Source organism: Alternaria novae-zelandiae (assembly GCF_023758075.1).
Source record: "Alternaria novae-zelandiae strain BMP 2774 chromosome Unknown scaffold_1, whole genome shotgun sequence".
In the NCBI taxonomy this organism is placed as follows: Eukaryota; Fungi; Ascomycota; class Dothideomycetes; order Pleosporales; family Pleosporaceae; genus Alternaria; species Alternaria novae-zelandiae.
In genome coordinates, this window is record NW_026056961.1 from 1,807,706 (window position 1) to 1,831,543 (window position 23,838).

General features: G+C 52.3%; 7 protein-coding genes across 7 annotated transcripts; 3 read left to right on the forward strand and 4 right to left on the reverse strand.

Moving 5' to 3' along the window:
* Positions 1 to 455: 455 nt before the first annotated feature.
* Positions 456 to 959, reverse strand: J4E88_000574 (uncharacterized protein; the record flags this gene model as incomplete). Its single annotated transcript, XM_049394248.1, has 1 exon — positions 456 to 959. One exon carries the CDS (start codon positions 957 to 959, stop codon positions 456 to 458), a length of 504 nt encoding a protein of 167 aa, XP_049260077.1.
* Positions 960 to 2,750: 1,791 nt separating this feature from the next.
* Positions 2,751 to 3,967, forward strand: J4E88_000575 (uncharacterized protein; the record flags this gene model as incomplete). Its single annotated transcript, XM_049394249.1, has 3 exons — positions 2,751 to 2,758; positions 2,926 to 2,994; positions 3,046 to 3,967. 3 exons carry the CDS (start codon positions 2,751 to 2,753, stop codon positions 3,965 to 3,967), a joined length of 999 nt encoding a protein of 332 aa, XP_049260078.1.
* A 2,879-nt stretch (positions 3,968 to 6,846) lies between these two features.
* On the reverse strand, positions 6,847 to 12,324 carry J4E88_000576 (uncharacterized protein; the record flags this gene model as incomplete). Its single annotated transcript, XM_049394250.1, has 3 exons — positions 6,847 to 7,359; positions 7,413 to 11,837; positions 11,884 to 12,324. 3 exons carry the CDS (start codon positions 12,322 to 12,324, stop codon positions 6,847 to 6,849), a joined length of 5,379 nt encoding a protein of 1,792 aa, XP_049260079.1.
* Positions 12,325 to 13,173: 849 nt separating this feature from the next.
* J4E88_000577 (uncharacterized protein) lies at positions 13,174 to 14,952 on the forward strand (the record flags this gene model as incomplete). Its single annotated transcript, XM_049394251.1, has 2 exons — positions 13,174 to 13,549; positions 13,601 to 14,952. 2 exons carry the CDS (start codon positions 13,174 to 13,176, stop codon positions 14,950 to 14,952), a joined length of 1,728 nt encoding a protein of 575 aa, XP_049260080.1.
* A 252-nt stretch (positions 14,953 to 15,204) lies between these two features.
* J4E88_000578 (uncharacterized protein) lies at positions 15,205 to 16,257 on the reverse strand (the record flags this gene model as incomplete). The annotated part of the gene is made up of 1 exon (XM_049394252.1): positions 15,205 to 16,257. The coding sequence occupies one exon, from the start codon at positions 16,255 to 16,257 to the stop codon at positions 15,205 to 15,207; it is 1,053 nt and encodes a 350-aa protein (XP_049260081.1).
* A 2,387-nt stretch (positions 16,258 to 18,644) lies between these two features.
* On the forward strand, positions 18,645 to 20,682 carry J4E88_000579 (uncharacterized protein; the record flags this gene model as incomplete). The annotated part of the gene is made up of 4 exons (XM_049394253.1): positions 18,645 to 18,925; positions 18,979 to 19,114; positions 19,176 to 19,210; positions 19,263 to 20,682. The coding sequence occupies 4 exons, from the start codon at positions 18,645 to 18,647 to the stop codon at positions 20,680 to 20,682; spliced, it is 1,872 nt and encodes a 623-aa protein (XP_049260082.1).
* An 817-nt stretch (positions 20,683 to 21,499) lies between these two features.
* Positions 21,500 to 22,244, reverse strand: J4E88_000580 (uncharacterized protein; the record flags this gene model as incomplete). Its single annotated transcript, XM_049394254.1, has 2 exons — positions 21,500 to 22,184; positions 22,240 to 22,244. 2 exons carry the CDS (start codon positions 22,242 to 22,244, stop codon positions 21,500 to 21,502), a joined length of 690 nt encoding a protein of 229 aa, XP_049260083.1.
* Positions 22,245 to 23,838: the final 1,594 nt, after the last annotated feature.

The window sequence follows — 23,838 nt, forward strand, 5'->3', positions numbered from 1 at the left end:
CCGCGTACGCCGCAGTCGCTGCCACCACCTCGAAAGGTTTATTGATGGTCGCGCCTGTCCCTAGTAAAGTGAAAAGGATCACGAACCCCGTAATAATCCCCAGCCGATCGTTGTTATCAGAAACATTCTGCATCCACCATAAAGGCGCAAGTAGCATAGAAAGTCCTAAGGCTATTATACTGAGTGTGGTGAAGCTCTCGAAGGCATGGTCGCTAGAGTAGGATGTAGCGTCCGATTGGACATGCAGGTCCTCTACAAACTTCGCCTTGAAGATTCGCCATGTGTGTAGGGAACGACACGCCTCTAGCCAGCGGCCTAGTGGTGGACGAACTCTCTCATTGATCGATATCAAATCGCTCTTGTGTTTGACGAAACGTGTTTCTGACGCGGTGATGGCACCACGCTTCAGCCAGTTTTCGGCATAGTCCACTTGACGGGATTCTGTTCGTGGGCGTTTACGTATCTTGGAGAATGCGTCGATAAATTGATCTGTCGCGGTTAGTATTGTCGCGTTGTAGAACCTTTCGGTACTTACTGTAATGTAGGAGTAGACATGAGAGTTCGTTCATGATTTGGAAGCGGTCCGGTTGATATTTCTCATCCCATTTGAAGCTGGAGTTTTTCCCCTTTTCGTCCTTCTCATTCGCCTCATGAATCTCCTCCAATGTTCGTTCGAGCTCAGAGATCCGGTACTGCAAATACGCTATTGTTGTCGCATTTAGACTCTCAAAGCGCCGAAACACGAAAAAGTCGTCGTCTGAAGCCATCCACTTTCCAAACTCTTTGTAGCCCTCATACTTCCAGGCTTTCACAAACTTTTCCTTATCGGTTACCGATGCGTTACTAAGGGTACTTGCCGCTGGAGCGAGGTTCTGCATAGGAACCTGAGTAAACGTAGTGGGTATGCGTGCACCAGGACCTGGCAGTATAGGATCGCGAGTGCGAAATATATTTGCCATGGTGCCCGTCTGTCGCTGTGATCGAATGCCCGGGCCAGCACATTACTTATTTGTTTGATGACGGTGACACAAGGCCGGGCTGAGCTGCACACCCCGCCCGTCCAGGCAGTGCCATGTTACATACTACAGTTCTCATTGGCCGCCATCTAAGTCAAAATATGCACAGCCGCAAACGGAAAGCTGAAGAGGAGCCCACATCAAATATGCAGCGCATGCATACACTGTTCGTGTCATTCGTCTTATGCTTGACCGGAACACAACGCCACTGGTTCGCGCGTGCCGTCTCTGCGCCACATGTCTCCAGCACCGGGAAAGCTCACTTTCCAGAGCCTCACTGGAAGCGACCTCTTAATTTAATATGCATCTGACTTGCTGCCTCGCGGGGCAGATAAGAGTCCTCCTCCAGCATCGCTCAGCCCTGCTTGAAACACTTCGTCACGATTTACCTGACCGGAAATTATCACGATCGCATCGACTCAGACTTTATTGATCGCCCTGATAAGCTCAGCTGGTCTCAATCACATAGCCCGCTCACACGGCCCGCTCCGTGGGCAAATAACAAGTCATGAACCCGTGGAAGTCTAGCAAGGCCAAACTCGAAGCTGTCCAGGCATTTCGGCATGCCGACCAGAGGCATGATAGTAGATACGCCCCACAAGCGGAACCAGAAGATCCACTCGACCGAGCTTTTGCTCCTGTTCGACCTGGTGAAGGGCAGAACTCGTCTTATTACGGTGGCTGGCAACCTCAACCACCGATGTCAGCACAGGGCTATTACGCAAACCCTACGCCAGCCCTTCCATATCCAGGCTACCATCAATCACCACAGGCCCCAACACAGAGTCTTGGTACACAACAGCAGTATGGGTCACCGCAGCAGGGTTATGAAAGCCAACAGCAAGGCTACAGCAGCCCTCAGCAGCCATCCTCACCCCCACAAGGTCAGGCCTCCTTCGCGCCCTTAAATGCAGACGGGGGTTCGTACCAGAGCAACCAAAGCTATCATCATAACAGTAATTACGGGCCGCCGCCTGCACTGAACGCCTCACCGGAGGCAGGTTTTCAATCGTCGCCACCAACGCACAGTAGTCCAGAGCCACCCCAACAAGCTCACACTCGCCTACCACAACGTAGCTTAACATACGACAACCGCTACGAGCAGCCATTCGCACCGCCCCAGCGCATACAGACTGAGCCTCCTCAAATAGCCCCACATGACTGTAATGACTATGGTCTCGCGTGAGTAGAGAGTTCACTATGCTGATCCTCAGTGCTAATATGCGGCATGCAGGATCCTTGGAAAGTGTACACGTTGTGGATATAGGCTATAGCAATTTACTGTGTTGTTACGAGAGAAAAGACCTGTACTACAACCATACCACATGCTAAATGTTATGCTTAATTGTCAGCGAGATCACTTAAGGGATTATCAACGGTTTCGAGGGTCTCCGAGCAGGCCGTGTGCTATATTGAAATTTTCGGAGGGAAGATTTCCATCGGCATGAACAATTCATGAAGGGCAAGCCCAAGAAATGTGTTACGAGAGCGGGAATTCATTGTTGCTAAGACGCGTCCCAGAACAGGCACCAAACTGCAGCCGCCCGATGTGTGACCATAGCAAAGTATGCTCCCGTCTGATCACGGAACTTCGGCAATCGTGCTTGCGACATCAGCCTGAGTTTGCAAAACCATCAAGCGATCGATGCGCCAGCTGTCGTATGTGCTGATCCGTTGATTGCTGAGTGTTGGGTGTATACTTCTCTGAATTCCCCGATAATGGAAGGCGAGACAATGCGCAAGTTCTTCTCGAACCGCAAATCAGCTACAGGCCGTGTAGATCTCCGCGGCGGTAAGCGAAACATTTCGGCGGTGTCAGCACCCACTGAGCAAGCATTGGTGTTATCGTCAGCAATAGAGACAAGGTGAGTGACACTGATGTTCATTCGACCTAACTCTGACAATACAGTATGCCAACCGAAGCAGCCAAAGCCTACGGGCCACTGGTACTGAACGACCCCGATAAGGCTGCAGTGGAGTAAGTGCTGAAGGCGTCGCTACTGCCAGAAACCCTGCTGATCTCTAGCAGTATCGTCCTTATTCACGGCCTTGGTGGAGATCGAACAGGAACCTGGACAGAGCGTACGGCGGATGCCGAACGAATACCCTGCTTCTGGCCCAAGGACCTGCTTCCCATCGATCTGCCCGACGCGCGCATCATCACATGGGGCTATGCCGCAGCAACGATCAAGGCGCTGAATGTTGTATCGATTGCAAACCCAACGCAACACGCGGAGAAACTCTGCTCAGAGCTAGCAAGCCTCCGAGTTGGTGTCGTTGATCGCCCGATCCTCTTTGTCGCTCACAGTATGGGAGGTATAGTAGTCAAGAAAGCTCTTCTCAACTCGCAAGACTCCAACATCGACAGCATCGCGCCATTGGTAGACGATACACGTGGTATCGTTTTCATGGGTACGCCTCATTGTGGCTCGAAGTCGGCTGATATAGCCTCTTTCCTCGCCAAAATCGTTCGCGCCTGCATCTTTCAACAAGCCAACACTTCGATGATCAACGAGTTGCAGAGCCAGAACCCGCAGCTCAATGAACTTCAGGACCACTTCCATCGGTTGCTTGTCAAGCGCATGAAAGAAGATAGCGCCATAGAGGTGCGCTGCTTTTACGAGACACTACCTTTGGCCAGACTCGGAGATGTCGTCGTTCCAGGTTACTCGGCTGCTCCGCCCGTTTTCGAGGGTTCAGTGGCGGTGGATGCGAACCATATCGACATGACCAAGTTCTCGAAAGAGGGAGATCAGACGTACAAGAATGTACTGGCGGAGCTGCGGCGAATGATCGAGTTGACGAAGGACAAGCGTAGAGACGAGAATGACCTCAGCATGCAAAAAGGCGAAGTTACCCACGTCGGCAACAACGATCGAGGTGCCTTGGCCAACTACGGAAGTCAGACCATCGGTACGGGTAATGGAGGCTCAACCCATTACGGTAAGTGATTCTTGTGCCATGATTGGTTGTTGTGCTGATGATACCAGGAAATATTAACGACTTCCGGGGTTCCTGAGCCGGGTTTTGGTTTCCGTTGGTGGGAAGTAAAGCATGTGTTTCGGCGTGTCGTAAGGCGTTGGTGTGTAGTCGTATAGCGCATTCGAAATGATCACACCAGCTCGATATCCACAAGCTGATCTTTGACATCTTTCCACACCTCTCCTTGCATAGCCCCATGTACATATGCATCGCCCATTACCTCCCATACTCTTCTCGCATCTCCATCGGAAATGTGCCGGTTTGATTCCCGTAAGACATAAGGAACATTGGCACCCTGCAGTAGCCACACTGCGTCCCCGGCTTCACAGCTAGTCGGCACCAGACCTAATAAGCCATTTCTAGTCCTAGCCAAGCGGCGAAATTGACCATTTCTGTTGATTGCACCACCAAATTTGTGGTCTTGCCAGTCACGCTCAATTTCTGCCTCGCTAGCTGTGGGCCCGAGGCGGGCTATGCGATCGCTGATGGAAGATAGAGAGGTATCTGGGCGATGGAAATCGGCGATGTAAGGACATTTGGGATTGAATGGAGGACGACGCAGATATGTGCGGCTGGTGTCCATTTGTGTTAGGTTCGCTCCGCAAGTGCAGCTTTGCTGCTCCGTATGTCGGACATCAGCCCGAGCTATTGCGAAGCCAGAACTATCGCCTTCGGAGAGCATGTCTATGTCGCGGAGGATTGGAGAAGCTATACTTTCGTAACCCGTTGTCGTCTCTTCATTATTAGGGTAGTAGAGCAAGCGATGGAGATAGCGTACAACCGAAGCGCACGTTAGTCGCTTCACCACGTGTTTGAAACGGTCCATGTCGGGTTGGTGGTCAAGAGGCAGATGACCAATGTCGTTGGCGACCAGTGTGGTGGTTAATGCCTCGCATCGTGTTTGTCCTGTAGACCGATAAAATTTCGGAAGGTTTAGTGTAAGCGCGCTCCACCGAGGATCGAATTGCAAGCGCTTTCCGTGCCATGCCCATGATCCGGCAAGCTCCACAATACAGTCAATTTTGAACCCACGAACTCCGAGCACGCGGTTATCCGTAGGCACAATCGTCAAGGCGTCCAATTTCGACCCTGAAGTGGCATTGTAGCCCACGCTTGCGGAGGCGAGCTCTGATTGATAGGCCTTGTCTTCAAACTCTCCGACCCAAGTTGGAAATCCTGGAAACTTGCGTACCGATAGGTCAGTAACCCAACTCAGGCAGTTGAGGTTCTTCGTCTCATCAATGAGACAACGCAGCGCTTCGATATAGACCTGCTCTGGGCTCTTACCGTAATCGGCAGTTAGCCCAAAAGCCCCGCGAGGTACTATGCCTAACAATGCAAAGACCTTGTCTTGGGGATTTTCGCACCCGGTCATGCGGGCCAAAGCCAGGAGTTGCGCAAAAGTAAAAGGCAATGTCTTCTCTTGCGTTGTAGGCGGGTTTAGCAATCGCCACCGATTGTGGAATAGCTCCAGAATGGCCTTTTCATGGTGGTAGTGACGATTGTTTTTGATGGGGAGAGTCAGTGCTTGCCCAACTGTTTCGTGAAACCGATGCTCCTTGATCCATGCAACCAATAGCGCGACTCTTCGAAGTTCTGAAAAGTCCAAGATGTCCGTACCGCACAACATACGGATGTGTCGAGCAAGCATGACTTCCTGAAGTACCCAGCAGCGAAAGAAATACTTTCTTGCGAGAAAACGCGTCAAGCTTTCAAAGTCTTTGGCAGAGATCGAGTCGACTTTTGCTTTGTCGTCATCTTCCAACGCCTTCTTCATGAAGTCTGTGTAAATTGAGCATTGCTGATCCTCTTCCATATCGTCGAAACATTGCAGTTTGTTGAGGCGCCGCATGATTGGTATAGCTTGCTCACTATCCTCATCCGCAGGGCCCAGCCACGATATGACCAATGAAGCTTGGCTATAGATCTGAGCCATCAAGCCAACCTGCGTATTTCGCTCTTGAACATCGTCTTGATTGACACATAATTTGTCCTAGCGATCAGCGTCTACAGTTAGTCGGGATACCATATTTGCTTCGCACGGGGGGTTACGAACAATCCAGAGGAATTGCCCTTGGCAGTCGACTTCCTGACACTTTACGCTCACCTTGCAGATAGCCCTGAGCGCGCACTCCAAGTTGGCCGTAACATTGACGCGCAGTCCATTGCAGATGATGATCACTTCCTGCACCCATGTTATGGACTTTCCTTCGTCGAACCAGTACCGATACAGTGGGTCGCCCCAAGTGTAAGACAACGCGTGGAACTTCGGGGTATTGTGCTCAAGATCAGTCAGGTGGAGTGTGCATGTGATAGGTTGGTCGTCGTTCTGTACTGGGTGAAGCTCGATGACGCGGATCGATGTCGCTGTCGGCAAGGGAGTGTACAGGTCTGGATGTCGCGACAGTGGCGCGTCCATGGTGCACATGTGGGGCTGCGAACTAGCTCTAGTTTCGCTGGAGCACAATCGGCCCGACAGCACTATATAGCATCAGTAGTAACCTTGGCACAAAACAGCAGTAGAATACCTTGAAGAGGACTTATGGATCTCGTTCCATCGTTGTCGTGTCATTTGGAGCAAAGTTGAATTTGTAATTGAACCTTGGAAAGATCCAAAGTGAGGCAACGCATTATCGTGCTGACCAAGACGCTAACCACATTGGATCGGTTGGGCAGCCGTGGAAACGAAGAACTGCACTCTGCGAGAAGCACCGCGACATGGCACGACTGAGTGAATATCAACGAAGAAATAGATTATATCGTCCAACGTAATGCTACAGACATTTCATCAGACTGCGCCAGAAACACCCATCGATGCAATGCGAGTTTTTCCCTCTTATCTACGCACCTACGCATCATCACCCTTCTCCGCCTTCTTCTCCCTCCACTGCTCCTCAAGTGCCTTGACCTTCTCTACACCCTTCTTGTTACCAACACTGCTCTCCCACTCAGCCCACTTCTTGAACACACTCCGTATCCTCGAGGCCTTTCCGACCTTGGTCATACGCTCGAACAGATCCCGGACGTTCTCTGCGCTGCCGTGGCTCTGCTCCAACATGAGGTACATGTCCCAGACATCGCCCTTCTTGGAGAAGGTGTCGACAAGGCCCTCAAAGATGGTGCGGCCGCGTTCGGCGTCGCCGTTGGGGCTCTTGAACTCGAGAGCGGCAAACTTTTGTGTCAGGTAGCGGTGCTGCGTTGATGCAACGGATTGGGTGGCGCGTTGAAGGAGAGCGCGAGCTCGTGTGGGGGAGGGTGGCTGTACGACGTCCATCAGGAAGGCTGCGTATGAGAGCCAGAATTGAGGGTCGGGTGTGAAAGACTTGTTCTTCATCATGGATTGGTAGAGGTTGTCCGCTTTCTGTTCTGGTATTAGCACACTTCGCAAGGGTATGGGGACACAGCGGTACTTACGTCAATCTTGCCTGATGAGATGTAGATCTTGATCATGCGCTCATGCACTTCGCGGGCATCGTTATTCTGGCACGCCTCTTTGAAGACTGTGTCCATAGCATCGTCGCTAGCGAAGTCGTTCTCAAGATGGAGAAGAGCGGTCCACACGTCAAGCTTCTCTTTCTCTTCCCTGGGGTTGATGGTCGCCAGTGCGCGACGGGCGACCTGGCGTGCCTTCTCGATCTCGTTGAGTTCGCGTTGGAAAACCATGTATCTAACCCACATTTCCGCGCTGTTGGGCTGTCCCAGGAGCAAGCGCTCGTAGTCGGCAATGGATTGCGGTCCATAGGCATCGAGATCACCAGTGCGGTCCTCTTTGATGGTAGCCTTCTTGCTCTTCTTCTTCTTCTTGGGGGCCTCGTCGTCGGAATCAGGCTCTGCGCCACCCTTTTGCTCATCGAAGTCAAGAGTAGCACCTGTCCAGTCGAAGCCAGAAGTGCTAAGTCCTTGTGTTGCCGCTTTTGGCGCATCATCGTCAGACTCGTCGTCTGATACTCCTGCGTCTGCAAGCTCGATATCATCGTCGCTATCAGCACTCTTGACGCTCCTCATGTCTACGCCATCGAGCTCGATACCGCCATCTGAGTCACTTCCTTCTAAAGCCTCAACATCCGAGGCATCCTCCATGTCTTCATCCTCGTCTTCGTCGTCACCCTTGACTTCAGAGTATTTCAAGCTGAAGCTGATCTTTCGTGTCTTTGGATCGACCTTCAAAACCTTGGCTTTCACGGCGTCGTCTTTCTTGTACATTTCCTTGACCTTGTCCTTGTCGACAGTAGTGTCGGCTAATTGAGAGATGTGGCAAAGACCGCTGACGTTGTTCGAGTCGTCAACCACCAGGAAGACACCGAAGTCTTCTACATGCCGGACCTTAGCAGCAACAACCTGACCAGCCTTCAGATCGCTGAACTCGACCGGCTCGGTGTAGGTGCCTTGTACGTGAGAGGCCTTCAAGCTCAGCTGTGGATTGCGTTGGTCCTGCTTGTTCGAAATGACCTTGCCAGTGACGAGTTGGTCGACATGGAAAGCAGACTTCCAATCCTTGATGTACTCGTCTGAGAGGTGGCTGACACGAACGTAGGCTTCGACATGCGGCCCTAGACGGACGTAGATACCATTGTTGGCAACGTGCTTGATGAATCCACGGACAACCTGATGCACTTTGAGCTGATCCCTGTCCTTAATCTCGGGGTCTTTGATCGGTAGTGAAGAGCTCAATACCCTAGAAGGCCGAATAGACAATCCCAGCTTCTTGTTTGGAAGGTCGATGTCGATTACACACACGCGCAAGACGTCGCCGACTTTGAACTCGCTAGGCTTGGCCTTGTCGTAGTCGTCTGCCAACTGCTCTTGGAATATGGGTGCAGCAATGTTGTCGTTTATCTGGACGACGATGGATGTGTCGTGTAGCTTCGTGACACGGGCAGGCAAGATGTGACCTATCTTCAAGTCTTGAAGGGTCAATGACTTACCAGTCACATTGGTCGCAGCTGTTAGATCCAGCTTTCCGGCTGCAACGTCGACCGCCTTGACGCGAACCTTGAGAGCAGAGCCAACGGGGAAATTCTCTGCAACGTCAGAAAGCTTCTCCAGGTCGTCAGTCAGATCAAAGTAATCGATGCGACCGCGAACGTTGGCGGAAATGTTCACCCAGACGTAACGCTCGGCAATGTTGTTGATGAAGGCGACGTGAGATGATCCGGGGGTGATTTTGTCAAGGCTCAACACGTCGGCTTCAGTCTTAACTTTATCGGTGTTTGCGGTCATCTCGAAAGTGGGCGTTTTGTTGTTTGATCGGGAAGTGATGGGGAGGAAACGGAAGTTGCGGGCATCGTGCCTTCCGAGAACCCTGGCTTGGATCTTGTCGTTCATCTTGAAATGTGCTGTTGGGTGCTTCTTGTCTGGGATGCTATCCCAACCATCGAACAATTCCGAAACCGAAATACGTCCTGGAACATTTGCCGCAAGCTCAACGTTGAGCTGTGTGTCTTTGACTGATCGAATGCGAACTGTTGCTAGAGCGCCAAATTTGATGTCGTCGGTAGATGTGATCTTGGGGTCGACAGGTTCCACTAAGGCCTCCCCTTTCGAAGCTGGAGCATCAATGACGTTGGCCGCTTCCGGATCAGATTCACTCTTCATCGACAGCCAAAAGAATCCTTTCCCAGCGTCCACGTGTGTGACACGAGCAGTGACAGACTGATCCTTACGAAGTCCAAAGTTTGGCGCTGAAAGCATGTCTTCCGGTAATTGCGACTTGAACAGAACACCACTTATGCCGTTGCCAAGCTCGATGAAGATCTTGTCGGGAAGAATGCCGCGCACAAAGCCGTGTACCGTCTCGCCAGCTTGGAGATCTTCAATGCTGATTGCCAGCTTTGAAGCCTGAGCGTCCTTTCGAAGACTAGGCTTGTTCGAGACTGTTGCTGTCCTAGACTTGCCATGCTTTGTCAAGACCACAAGGTCCTCGAGAGTTCCACCTACCCGAATCTTCTTCATGGTGGAAATGTCTTTCTTCTCCGATCCATCGGTTAGGTGACCTATGCGGAGGGTAGCCTTGACACCATGGCCAATGTCCAGAGTAGCGGTTTCATCGGACTTCTCGATGACAGTACCCTTGACAATGCCACCAGGGTTCAGTGCGTTGAAAGCAGCCTCTTTGTTGATATCAACGGCAGCGGGATCCTTGCAGGATACCAAGAGCTGGTTCTCCTTTGCGTCTACAGAGACAATACGGACGTTGACGACCTGACCGGCGGAGAAGTGTCGCGTGGCATCCTCGATGTATGCTTCGCTCATCTCCGCAGCTGGAAGCCATGCCTTGACGTCGCCGTAGAAGCGTACGGTGGCACCATTCTTGCGAACGCTGACCAAGATACCAGGGCCAGTAGCACCTTTGGAAAGCATGGAGTAATTTGTCCATGGCTTAACATCTGAGTTGACGAGAGACTTCTTTAAGGTGAGTTGGATCTGATGCCTGGCGGGTTCGGTGTAAAGCACACGGGCTGTGACAGGCAAACCTTCCCTAAACTTGCGCTCCGGATGTTGTAGACGGACGTCGGCCAGATGCATCTCTGGAACTAAACCGGTGATGCCCTCGGCAAGGTGAACAAGAACGGCGGTAGCTCCCTTCTTGTCAGCAATGAGCTTGTGCACCTTACCCTTGACAACTTCACCAGCCTTAATATCCTCAATACGAAGGAAGGGCTGGTCAAGGATCTTCTGCTCGAGCGAAAGCTGGAAGAGTCCGTCCAAAGCATTGTAGCCTACGATACGTGCTTTGTGCTTTGAGTCAAGCTTGTATGCGCCAGCCTCTTCGGAGAGAACGTCGACCTTGTCGTCAGAAAGTCTCGAAACGTGCGCGAAACCGACAACATCTTTGATCCCGAGGTCAAAGAAAGCACCGTGGCTTGGCGCTACTTTGATAACTTTCGCGCTGTCGACGATGGTGGATATGGGGAGGAGGTCGATCGGAGGCTTGCGCTCCTTGGGTTTGCCAGACATGCGGGTGGACAGACTAACCACATGGTCTAGCAATGACACACCGACTTTCCTGGGCTCGGAGTCTGGACATGTGAACAGGACACGAGCCTTGACTTTGGAGCCGATCTTGTGCTTGGTGGAGATGTCGGCAGCCTTCTCAGTCGCTCCAGAATGGTATGCGTCGGCGGTTGCGTCTATGAGACCGAGGATCTTGCCGGTCAGCGTGCTGGCTGTGGTGTCGGTAACAAGTACATCGATGGCAGTGCCTGGGAGGAAAATGTCGACAGTGGGCGCTTCAGTCAGCGTGTTGCCCTTGGTCAAATTGCCTGCTTTGGTGTGGTCTGCGGAGAGCTTGACAATGCGCCCATCCGAGTTAAGGCCGGTAACCAGGCACATGAAGACAGCGCCCTCTTGTACCTTGGCATGCTGCACCTTGGGACCTAATTCGCCCTTTGGCAGGAAGCCCTTCAGGCTGCTATCGTCGAGGCCGAGGTCCATGACCAAGCCGTGGTCCTCATTGCTGACTACGGAAGCCTGCACCATGCTGTTTACGGGTATCTTGCGCTTGCTGAGGCCCTTGTTGACCAGCTTGGGATCGATGGACAGCTCCAGCCTCTTTCGTGCTCTTGCACTGGCGTCGCTTGTCGCTGTGATGCATGCGCGGACATACTGTCCTACCGAGAACATGTCCTCTAGGTGCACATCTTCGAAGTCTTCATCGTCGCTTCCTTCTTGCTTATCCGCCTCTTCCTCTTTGAGAAGTTTCTCTAGCCTCTCGTTGAGCTTGTCGGACACGGCGGTGAGCGGGACGTAACCAACGAGGTTGTTCGGGAGCGCGAGGACGATGTCTTGGTGAGAAATGTCGGTGATTTGGCCGAGAATGATGGTTCCAGGCGACAATTTCTGCGATCGTTAGCATGACACTCGCATTGCGCAGAGACTGGCGTACCTTGTAGCTCAGACCCTCTGCCCTCACAGTGTCGTCCTTCTCTCCACTGTCATGCGACTTCTTGCTCTTCTTGAGCAGCGGCTTCTTCTTAGACTTGGCGGCGGATCTCTCCTCGTCCTCAGATCCCATGTCGCTGAATCCATCGTCGCCGCCGCTGGGTCGCTTCTCGCCAGACTGCTCAAAAAGAACATCCTGGTTCGCCTTGATCGAAATCTGCTTGTGCTCAAGCGGCGTCAAGACACTGGCGCCTCCTCTGGGAAACGACTTCTCCTCGTCTTTGAAGACACTGGGTTTGGGTGCGGCGCTCTCAGGCTTCGACTTGGCGGGTGATGGCTGCTCGGCATCGGATTTCCGTCGCTTCGCTGATCGGTCGGTGGATGCGCCCTTTGCCTTTTTCGATGGCGCGGCGCCCTGCTCTGCTTTTCGTTTGATTGCGCCCATGGTGCGCAAGTTCTCCGGTTGTGGAGAGGGTGGTGGTACTCAGGTTTGCGCCAAGAGTTCGAGAGTCGCATATGCTCTTCGACTTTTTTGGTGGGTCCATGCGCGCAGATTCTCCGACCCCCGACACAGGGAAGCCGCGGCTGGCACGTGAGCTAGAGTGGCAGGGCAACGCGCGCGAAAGAGAGCGACTCCTCAATGCAACAGCTTTCACGAGTTGTAGGAAATCTTTAGATCACAAAATGAAGTGACATTTGCATCCACGGTGTTTTCTGTGGCAATTCCGGAATTTTTAGCTATGTTGTACGGCGAACGGAAGGATATCTCGAGGGAAGGCCATGGCCATTAACGCCCAAAACGGCATAGTGCAGCACGTCGGTCGCGCCAGGTCTTCGCGACGTGCTTTGGCCGTGCGCCTTCCTCTCCAACCTCGCCGTCATTTATGGGCATTCGTCTTCTATTCCTATCGACATCTTCAATTGCTCGCGTGTCTTCGCTTGATCGTTTATTGGTGTTGCTCGTGTATGTGTACTGCTAAAAAGGAACATGTCTTCTCCATGCGCCCCTCGAAGTCTGCTGCTCCAAGAGCCCACGCCTGAGCTCTTTTCATCACCACCTCCACCCTCCTCCGCGACTGTTTGCTCTCGCAAACCCAAACGGCCACCGCCCATCACGCCCAAGCGCTTTACACGCTTCTTCACCCCGCGAAACTCCAAAGATGTCTCATCACGCACCACCCTCACGAGGTCGGGTCGCCAACTACAAGACATCACACGATCTGCTCTCAATCGCAGCCGGGAGACGCGGAGCACCCCACGCAAGACAGTCAACTTCGTCGACATCGAGAACCCAATGCGAACCCCCCAGAGCAGCGCGCGGAAGCGGAAGATACCCTACCTGTCGCCCGCTAGCTCCCCAGCCCAGTCGTCACCGTCGAAGCGATCGCGTTACGTCACTCCGCCCGAAATCGATATACTTCAAGACGAGCTTGACTTGGATGAAGAGGAGCCTGCCCTGTACCCTGCGCCCATCCGGAGGTTAACAACATTGGGTCGGCCGTCAAGAACACTGCAGCGGTCGTTCGGTGGAATACTGGGTGTAGGAAGAGGGTTTCGACGAGACCATGGCGCCTCATGGCAAGACCAGGCAGCCAATTTCTACAGTGGCGCAGACGACCTACATCAGTTGTCGCAGGGCGCGCCGCCCTTCTGCACGGCCAGTTGCAACAGTATGTCATTCACTCATTACCCTACGTCATCACGATACTGACAACCCCTAGCCAACTCTATGCTCGCAATAGGCGATGAAGACGGATACATCCACCTACAAGACTCCGAAGGTGACTTCTCCAAACCCCATGTGTCATGGAAAGCCCACTCCAACGCCATCATGGACGTGCAGTTCTCCTCAGACGACCTACACCTCGCCGCCGGTTCTGGAGATCAGACTGCACAGATTGTCGATGTTCGCACGCAACAGACTCTTGCTGTGCTGGCGAAACATAAGTCATCAGTAAAGCAAGTTCGCTTCCAGCCCGGCGACGACAAGATGGTAGCGACTTCAAGTCGAGACGGTGCGGTACAGATTTGGGATCTCCGGTGCAAGGGCAACCAAGGCTCAATACACTCAGCTTGGGGCTCCGATGCGCCGTATGCAAGTGTTGTACGCACGCTGGCCTCAGCGCACGCGGATATTACTCTCCCGACATCCACATCGTCGGCCACCCGATCACTCTCCAACAGCAAAACCGAAAACATTAGCCGACGGAACGACATTTCGGTGACAGCGCTCTCGTTCATGCCCGCAGGCCGCGAACACCTACTCCTGACCGCGTCAGACGCATCGACATGCGTTAAACTCTGGGACATCAGAGGCCGATACTCCCTGCGAGGGCCAGCCATCCCCATCGCAACCACCCGCCATCCCGAATCCCACAACCGCCACCGACACTTTGCTATCAACTCCTTGACTCTTAGCGGCGATGCATCACGACTATACGCCCTCAGCAAAGACAACACTGTCTACGCCTACTCGACAAGCCACCTCATCCTCGGCGTAGCACCAGAGCTATCCACAACTTCCTCCTCAAAACAAAAATACTGCGGTGTGGGCCAAGAAGGCCTAGGACCCATCTACGGTTTCCGGCACCAGAACTTCCATGCCGGCTCCTTCTACGTCAAGGCATCCTTACGCAAAGCATGCGAAGACCGCACCGAGATGCTCGCAGTAGGCAGCACAGACGGCTGCCCCGTGTTGTTCCCCACCGACGAAAACTTCCTCAAACGCGAAACAAGACACGACGACGACGCAGACGACCTACCTGATATTACTGGCATTGCCGCGAAATCCGCACGACCCACGCTTTCCCGCACATCAACAAACAGCCGTTGCCCAGACACCATCCCCATCTACGAACACGGCACAGCTCTCATACGAGGACACGATGCGGAAGTCACGAGCGTATCATGGGCGCGTAACGGCAGCTTGATCAGTGTGAGCGACGACTTCCGCGTCCGACGATGGAAAGAAGGGAGCCAAGCTAGAGACCTCCGTATGGGTGGTGAAAGTGAGGGAAGGAGATGGCAGTGCGGATGGGCCGCTGTAGGAGATGGATACGACGATGACGAGTAGGATCGTCCGCGAGTTTTTGTACGACGTTGTTTATTATACCCCAGCTATTGATTGTGTAGGAATATGAAAGAAGAGAGGATGATGATCGTGGAATTCGACTTGCTTGCCGGTGCCTATCATATGTCTCTTCAACCCATTTGACTATGTATCTTGCTGCTGTGGAACGACAACACAAGGCCTGTGACACAACACTTGGAGCCAGCCACTCTTGTACCTTTCCCGTCTTGCCTATCACACTAGACATCGACCCACCTACCCCTTCCTCAGCCAAGGTCTTCCTTCCACTTTGTCATGCTTCGCATCTCGATCTTCTTCTCCATCATCGACATTCTGCTTCTCGCCAGCCTCACAGAAGCTTCCTGGTAACAGCCTATACCTCCGCTCATCAAATCGGTCCGCCTGTGTACTTTCGAAATTACCAAAAGACCCTGATATCACCCTGCGAGCCCCGCCTAGCATGCTGCCGAGAAAGCTTGTTGGCGTAGAGGGCGGAGGAGTGACGGGTTGTACCTGGGAGTTTGATAGATCTGACCGCGGTGATGTGGACGTATTGTCCGTCGTCTGAACCGTCTCCATCTGGTGTACACGTGCTGGTAACGGCTTGATGGGCCGATCGAAGCTGCCAGGCATACTTGCACCCGTACCTCTAGGCCCTGACATCGTCTTCGACAGAGACTTATACTCCAAGGGTGCAGCAGGGAAATCCGCTTCTTGAGACGGCCGCACCTGAAAGTTCTCCCATTGCGACGCTGTAGGTGTAGATGGAAGTGAGGTATCGTATCTGGCTGGCAGTGAAGGGTATGAAATCGTACTGTCGGAGTACGTACTCTGCGGTAGGTCTCGTGTTGGCGTAGAAGCAGCAGTAGAGGTAGAACTAGAAGAAGACGTCGAGTTCCGCAGGGAATCAAATCGCTGTTCCAACACTTTCCCCTGCCCGTCCGCGCCACCACGCTTCCTCTTCTTACCCCACACCTCTTCGTCTCGCTGTTTCCTCTTGACCTTGTCGTTTACATCGGCGTAGATAGTGCCGTTAAACGATTTCCATACTTCGACGCCTTTGCCGAATACGGTTTCGACTTCTCGATTTGTGTCGTCGGTCATCTTGTTGAGATACTCTTGTGCTTCGTCCTCGTTGTCTTCTTCGTCGGTTTCAGAGCCGTGCGTTGTGTCCATTATGCCGGTGTTGGAAGTGGTTATGAAGGAGGTGTAACTTCCACCATTTCGCCCGCGGAAGGTGTCGAAGAGTGACATTTTCCGTCGCTTTTGCGCTAGGGCGGAGGGTGGAGAGTTGGGTACATTGTTCATGTTGTTCGATGGTGTGTTTGTGGCGCAATTCAGGGAATAATGGACGGGGTGGAATGCACTCGTGACAAGCGGGCTGTGCTATTGAGTTGGTAGATGCGTTCGTGAGTTAAGAATTGGTCGGTTTAGTGGATGTTCACACGAAGTTGGAGCCTAGATCTGGGTTTTTTGTGAGCTATGATGATTGCTTTCACTTTGGTATCGAGTCGAATTCAGAGACATTGATCAGATGACACCTCCAGGGCTGTATCGCTTACCATAATGTCTTATGTGTCCTGCAATGTTCACAGATCGTGCCTATGCGCCCTAATGTCGCCATTTTGGCGTGTTCATCTAATGTCTTTGCCCAAATTAAACGCCATTTGATACCTACGACGTTCCGAAGTCGTCTTCGACAGAGACTTGTACTCCAATGGTGTAGCAGGGAAATCGGCTTCTCAAGACGGCCGCACGGGAAAGATCTCCCATTTGTAGAACACGAAGAGAGATATATGTAACTGTTCTGTATAAGAGGGAGGAAGCTCTGTACATAGAGTAGAGCAAAGTCCTAACAATAATACAATAGATGCTATTTCTAGCTATTGGCTTAAAAGCATCTGTCCACCATCTACAGCTATTTCAGTGCCTGTCACAAAGCGATCCTTCATAATCCAGCCATACGCTTCAGCAATGTCCTCTGGCTGACCAAAAGTACCTAGTAGATTGAGTTGCTTCTTCATGCCTTCCTTTGCCTCTATCGGCATCGGGGCTAACAATCCTTGCAGCATTTCTGTCTCGATTGCGCCAGGTTTAACGATGTTCACCCGAAGCGGCGCAAGATCGACTGCAAGCCCACGCGATAATCCTTCTGCAGATGCTCCCCAGACTGCCAGAATTAGCCATCCAGGCAGAGGTTTTGTAGTTCCGATTCCTCCCGTAAGCGTGAAGGATGAATTTGATGTAAGATGCATGTACGCTCCAGTGCTGATGAGTTTAGCGATAAACAAGGGCGCGATAAGTCGGATTTTAGAACCAAGCATGGCTTGCTCAAGGGTGATGTCTGAGAGCTTGGGTATCGAATGGTGGTCTCCTGCCGTGAATGCGATATGATCCAACTTTTTGCTGCCGTTCAATGTAACTGTCTCAAACATCGTTCCTAGATTTGAATCGAGGTTTTCGGAATCTTTTAAGTCGATCGCGTAGCTAATGACATTTTCTGAAGGAAGAGATGGATACAGAGATCGAAGAAGATGGACCTTGTCTTCGATCTTTGCTTGCTAGGATCTAGAGATGATAACAGTAGCTCTGTTTAACAGTGCCATGCTGGCAATTGCAAACCTAATGCTAGAAGATCCGCCGAATACGAGGACGTGTGTGCCAGAGAGACGATTCATATGGGGCACAGCTCTCTGCGATAAAGGAGCATGATCTTGGACAGACATTTTGGCAGTGTTGATGTCAAATCATGAAATGAATTCCGCCACAATTGCTGCTTCGGTGCTCCTTATAATCTCGTAGCTTGTTGGTGTCGGCGTTACTGTGCCGGACGGTCATGTGCCTCGAACGGCTACCGGTACATGGCCGATCCGCCCCGCCAACCACTGACACTACAAACAGCAGGTTACTTGGCGGTTGCAGCGTAGTTTCTGTTCAAGAAAGGCCGAGCTGGACGAGCTAGTACTCGGGACGGCAAAATGACATTCCCGACGGGCTGACAGGCTTGTGCCCTGCGTAACTTCAAGACGCGTCCCATCAGGTGTCGCAATATTTCGAGAGACTCTTGGCATTTTGTCACGTGTATGCTATCCCTATTAAAGTAGGAGCTTTACTTAACATGGCAACTTTTGTCATAATAGAAAATGCCAAGAGTCTCTCGAAATATTGCGACACCTGATGGTCCTAATAACGTGTTGAATAAGCGAACGGCGACCAAGCCGTCAGGAAGCGGTCCTGACGCGCGCGCCAGAATGATGGCACCCTTGCCTGGATAATTCCTTCGATCGATCCGATGTATGCGAGTGGCACAGTCGATCGCAGCTTACTCGCCATCACTCATCCTGCAGCGCAAGCACCATCCTCTTACCCCAAGTAGGCTCGGCATGCACTGATCGCCACTAAAAAAGCCTTCGGGACGGAGCCGTCACACGTCAATCCTTTTAGTGGCTGTCAGAACATCCAACGAGGATGCTTTCAATCGCGAACGGCAACTTGCCCTTACAGATCTTCTGCAAGCCATCATTGCGACAATGCATAAGGCTATAGCATCGCCGACTTGCACCCGCTTAAGATGTCTGCAGATCATGGGACTGTGTCATACCTAGTGAAGTACGGTCTTACAGTATAAAAGATGGATGGCGATATATGCTTTCGCAATGTTAGAGGTACCTCGTTAAGCACCACATCCCGACGAGATGCGCGTATCCGCAACGACAGTCAGTCTGCTGGCCTCTTTGGCCTCAGCCGACCTTGACAGCCCCAGCTTACTACAGCAATTCTATGCTCCTAGGCGGTTACTTGGTAACTCCTTTGGAAACCCTGGCGTTAACGCGACGTACGACTATGTCGTCGTTGGAGCTGGCTTGGCCGGCGCTCTCACAGCATCCCGAATCGCAGACGCGTTGCCAAACATGACCGTCGCAGTCATCGAAGCAGGCTCTTTTTACGAGATATCGAATGGTAACTACAGTCAGATGTCAGTTGAATTCGAAATGGTATAGCGAGCGCACATGCTGATCGTGGAGACAGTCCGTACTATTCGACAAAGTATGTTGGTCCAAATCCTGAAGATTACCAGCCCTTGATCGATTGGGGTATCTTCACCGAGCCTATCCCTGGTGCCAACGGAAGACGCTTTCACTATGCGCAGGGGAAGACACTTGGGGTATGTGCCAATCTTGAACAAGTGAAGCTGTTCAAGAAACTGACTTTGGGCAAATGTGTAGGGTAGTTCGGCACGAAACCAAGAGATTTATCACAGGTAAATATCTCCCATACGTACTTGTACTGCACGGTCTGACTGAGCTCCACAGAGCGACTAAAGGCTGGTATGAGTCGTTCGCAAACCTCACTGGAGATCCCGCCTACCTGTGGGAAAACATATTTCCCTTCATGAAGAAAAGCTTCTCGTTCACACCTCCAGATGCTCGTTTCCGCGCGAAGAACGCAAGCAACGTCAACTACACGCTTTCTGCTTTCGACGTCCCGGGAGGCCCTGTTCATTTAAGTTTGCCCAAGTACGCGCAGCCCATATCTTCGTACGGTGCAGAAGGATACGCAGCCGCTGGAATGAATGCGGCGAATGGCTTCCTAGATGGGAATCTCTTAGGGTATGGCTACTGGCCGTTTACCCTGAGGCCCGAGGACAGTACGAGAAGTAGTACCGAGTCTGCTTTCCTTTCTCCGACAGCTGCAAAGACATCCTTGAAGATCTACCAGTCCTGCATGGTGCGTAAGCTCCTCTTCGATGAGTCCAAGCGCGCCATAGGCGTGAACGTCACCGTCGCTGGGATGAAGCCGTTCATCGTCCATGCCCGGAAAGAGGTCATCGTCTCGAGTGGTTTTATCCATACTCCCCAACTACTCATGGTTTCTGGAATCGGGCCGCGCGAGGTGCTCGAGCGATACAACATAAACGTTCTGTCAGAACTCAGCGGCGTGGGCCAGAATCTCCGAGACACACCCGCTATTGATGGCGTCGTCCATCGCACGAACGTTCCTGGGAGAAGTGCCTGGGAGCGCCAGTCATCATCTTTCGAAGCTGTTGTTGAGCAATACTTGACGAACGGATCTGGCCCGCTCAGTAGTCCTGCGAGCGATTTCGCCGCCTGGGAAAGGTTCCCCGAGCGCTTTACGACGAATATGAGCCAATCAACTCTCGACTTTTTGCGGAATCTACCAAGCGATTGGCCGAACGTGGAATACGTTTTGCAAGCTTCAGAACGCATTCTGTCATCGGCCCAGACTGCTAGCGACACGGGTGTCATAGGCACAATCTTAACTTCCACCACGAGCCAGGGAAATGTTACTATCCAGTCCGCTGACAATGACGTTGCACCCGTCGTATACGTAGGCTGGCTCGATTCGCTCGAAGACCAAGAACTTGCTGTAGCGGCATACAGACGCGCGCGCACGATTGCAGCCAGCATATCCGCGTTTGGAGAAGAGATAGCGCCGGGGGCGAACATCACGACCGATGCGCAGATCTTACAGTATATCAGGACGAAGGGCATGGGCGCTATTCATCACGGCGCGGCGACGTGTGCAATGGGGAAAGATGCGTCGAGCGGGGCGGTCGTAGACTCGAAAGCTAGGGTGTTTGGCGTGAGTGGCCTGAGGGTTGTGGATGCGAGTTCTTTGCCGTTCTCGGCACCAGGACACACGCAAGGTGTCACTTATGCGCATGCGGAGAAGCTCGCGCAGGATATCATTGATGCAGTCAATGATATCTAGACTAACATAACGTGAGAAACAACACCAACGCACTCGCAGCATGCGATCACACACGAGTCTGCGATAACATCAGCGTCATGAAATCTTGCGTTGTAGAGTATCTTACAATGAATATGACGGTCCAGAATAGCGTCAAATAGAAAAAGTACCACTCCAGACAGTGACGAAGGTGGCCACACCATGACATGGGTTCGCGCTTGCCCGACAGTTTGTCGAGCAGGGGCATTGTGAAGAAGGCGTGTAGCGGGGCAACAATAAACATGAAAGCCTGCAGGTGGAGTTCGTACGGCTCTGCTCCAGCCGTGAAGAAACGTAGGAGCGGCGGAACGCGGAGGGTCTCAGCTTCAAAGCGTGACAGTACAACTGCCAGGTGGTACATCGTAAGTTGGAACCTGGCCACGGCCACTTCAAAACACGACATTTGAGATGACGGCTGGTGGTATCAAGAAAGTAAGAACGAGAATAGTGCAGAGCGATGGTCAGGAATCGCGGACTAAAGTTTGCATGTTGAAATACCGTCTCGCAGCGTTAGCGACACGCCATTTAGTGGTTACCATCCACTGGGTCTCGGAACCTAGGTAGCGAGCTGCGAGCCACTCATATTATCGGCCATACCGATGATGGCCATAGTAAAGAATGTTGCACGAGTTGTGTCGCGAAAAGAACGCTTGCCTAATTTAGCACGGAGGGGATTACTGGTGAGGTTTTATGCACAACGTGGAAGATATATAGCTCATATGCCTCCATATCGCGTTCACATTGGACCGGTGAGGATCTAGGTGTATGTGACGATAATAGATACTTTTGATGTTGAGACTTACATACTCTTCAAGTAGTAGTCCGAGGTAATGCCGGCGGGTTCCTTGCGCCCTGAACAGTCTGAACTCTTCACATCGTAATCCTTCGTAACCGTGATAGCGCCAATGTCGCCCTCTTGTGCCAAGTGCCCTGTCTGTGATGTCGCTCCGCCCTTCCGACACAGCTCTTCTTCCGACTCAGTAGCTGTGACGCCTTGTTCCAACCGTGTGATGCTCCCTCTGCGAGCCTTCTTCCCCCATCTCGATCCCCGCGGTCCTTTTGCTTCAGAACCGATAGTCACGATCTGGCCAAGCGATGAGAGCTTGTAGCCTTTTTGGGTTGAGCTGCCTCCGCCAGGCCCCGATCCAGATGAACTTCCACCCCCGAATTTTGTCCACAGTGCCTTGAGGCTCGGCAGGTTGACCGCGATGATCGCAAATTGTATTTCGAGTGCCGCGACAATGACCATCTTTCCCAGCACCCATGACGTGTCCGGTGAGTCGTTGAGCTCGAGGAGGGGCATAAGTCGGAAACATGCGATGATGACGGAACTGCTGCCAAAGACCATGACGCCCAATACTGCAGCTTTGCGTCGAAGCGACATTTGGAGATTCATGACGGTATATATAGGGAGGATGAGGATGTAAAAGTCTTCCAAGATGTTCTGCAACATGATCAGTAGTTCCTTCTTTAAAAAGGCAGCCCTGGGCTTACGAGGATGGAAGGCCCTATGAGGAGGACGAGTTTGCTGATGCAGACAGCATCTGGATGCGTGCCTGGGTGGAGGATCTCGTCAAAGGGAACGCATTGGAAGCATGCCAATAGACTGCGGTGAGGGTCAGAACGGACTGCGCAGCGGTATTCAGAACAGCTTTTCGTGCTGATGGTGGAGGTATTACACACATGTTGATAATTAGGATGGCACCGTTCAAAGCGCCGCCAATGTATACCGCTAGTCGAAAAGTAGGGCTTGGCGAGAGACGCAGGTAGAAAAGGAGGAAAGCTGATTTGATCACCCAGTGAACTGAGTAGTAAACCACTTCTTCAATGAACAGCCACTTGATACTAGTCAGAACGGTCCGGAGGGAGTGTCAAGCTTGGGTCATACTTTGAGGATCTCCAGCTGCTGAACACCGCTGAGGGTATCCATGTGTCTGCGCCAATGGTAAGTGAAAGATTGTTAGGAAGTGATCGAAGCGGTCGTACAGTCCGCATCCCCAATATATGAACATGTGCAGGACGACTTGTTGTCCAACACTGAAGAGCTACAAGCTTGTTAGTCATACGAATATGGATGTATCGAGATCTGGGACACCTACGAGAATCAAGACCGCGAAATTGTCATCCCATCCTCTAGTGCGCAGCACAAAGTGCCGGCAGTAAAAACGAAGGAATATCGAAACCGTTCCAAAGAAGAAAGAAACGTATGCCACAGCATAAGCCAGTGGCTGGAGAGTCGTCAGTCCCATGGCCACGACAGTATTCTCTCGAATACGTCAACTCTCAACCTGAGCGGAAGCTCGACGATTCAAGAAGTACCTGTAGGAGATGAACGCTCACAAAAAGAAGTCCTCGTTACGCCCCGTTTACGAACGGTTTCAAGGCCTGGCACCAACACCCTGCCCTTCCCACCCCCACGGGCTCGAGATGAATATCCCCGATGCATCAAACCGAATGCGATGCATGCATTGCTACGATCGGTAAGTGATGTCCATATTTGAGCTTTGTTTTTAAAGCATTCCTGTCGGATCCTCCGCATCCTCCAGGATAAGTTGTGCTTCCAGGCCGCTATGCATGACTAGAATTGTGCTTCATAGCGTCAAGCCGGCGCCTAGGGAGCGGGCAGGTTGGCCGCGTGGGTTCGCGGCTCGACCCTCAACCTAACCTAGCGCGAGGGCTGCCCCGAGCCGGCAACAAGCACAAGTTAGGGATGCGTTTAGAGCAAGTGAACATAAAGAGCTGCTTGAAATCTCTACGAAGATACCAGCATGCTTCCGCAAAGCCATGCGCACAAGATACGAAAGGCAGAGCACGACAGGATCTCCAACCCGGAGACTCTCCCTGGGCAGCTGAAGGAGGCCCGATTGTTGGGAGAGATGTGCGTATATGGGTGGCCTGGCATGAATCGCGAAAGGCGAAGGATCCTTCGTGCTGCGCATTTGCCGCAACAAGACGTGGTTCCCGTTGGTCGAGTCGCCCGGCGTCAACGCGTGGTCCCCAGGGGAGCGGGTGAAGACAACAGCCGTGGCTGCAGGCGAGCCGCTTCCGCGCCCCGCTAGCAGAGCCGTGCTGCCAGGTGGCACGTCCACGACAACAGCCGTTAGCTTCACTGCAACATGAGCCCAAGTGGGACACCCG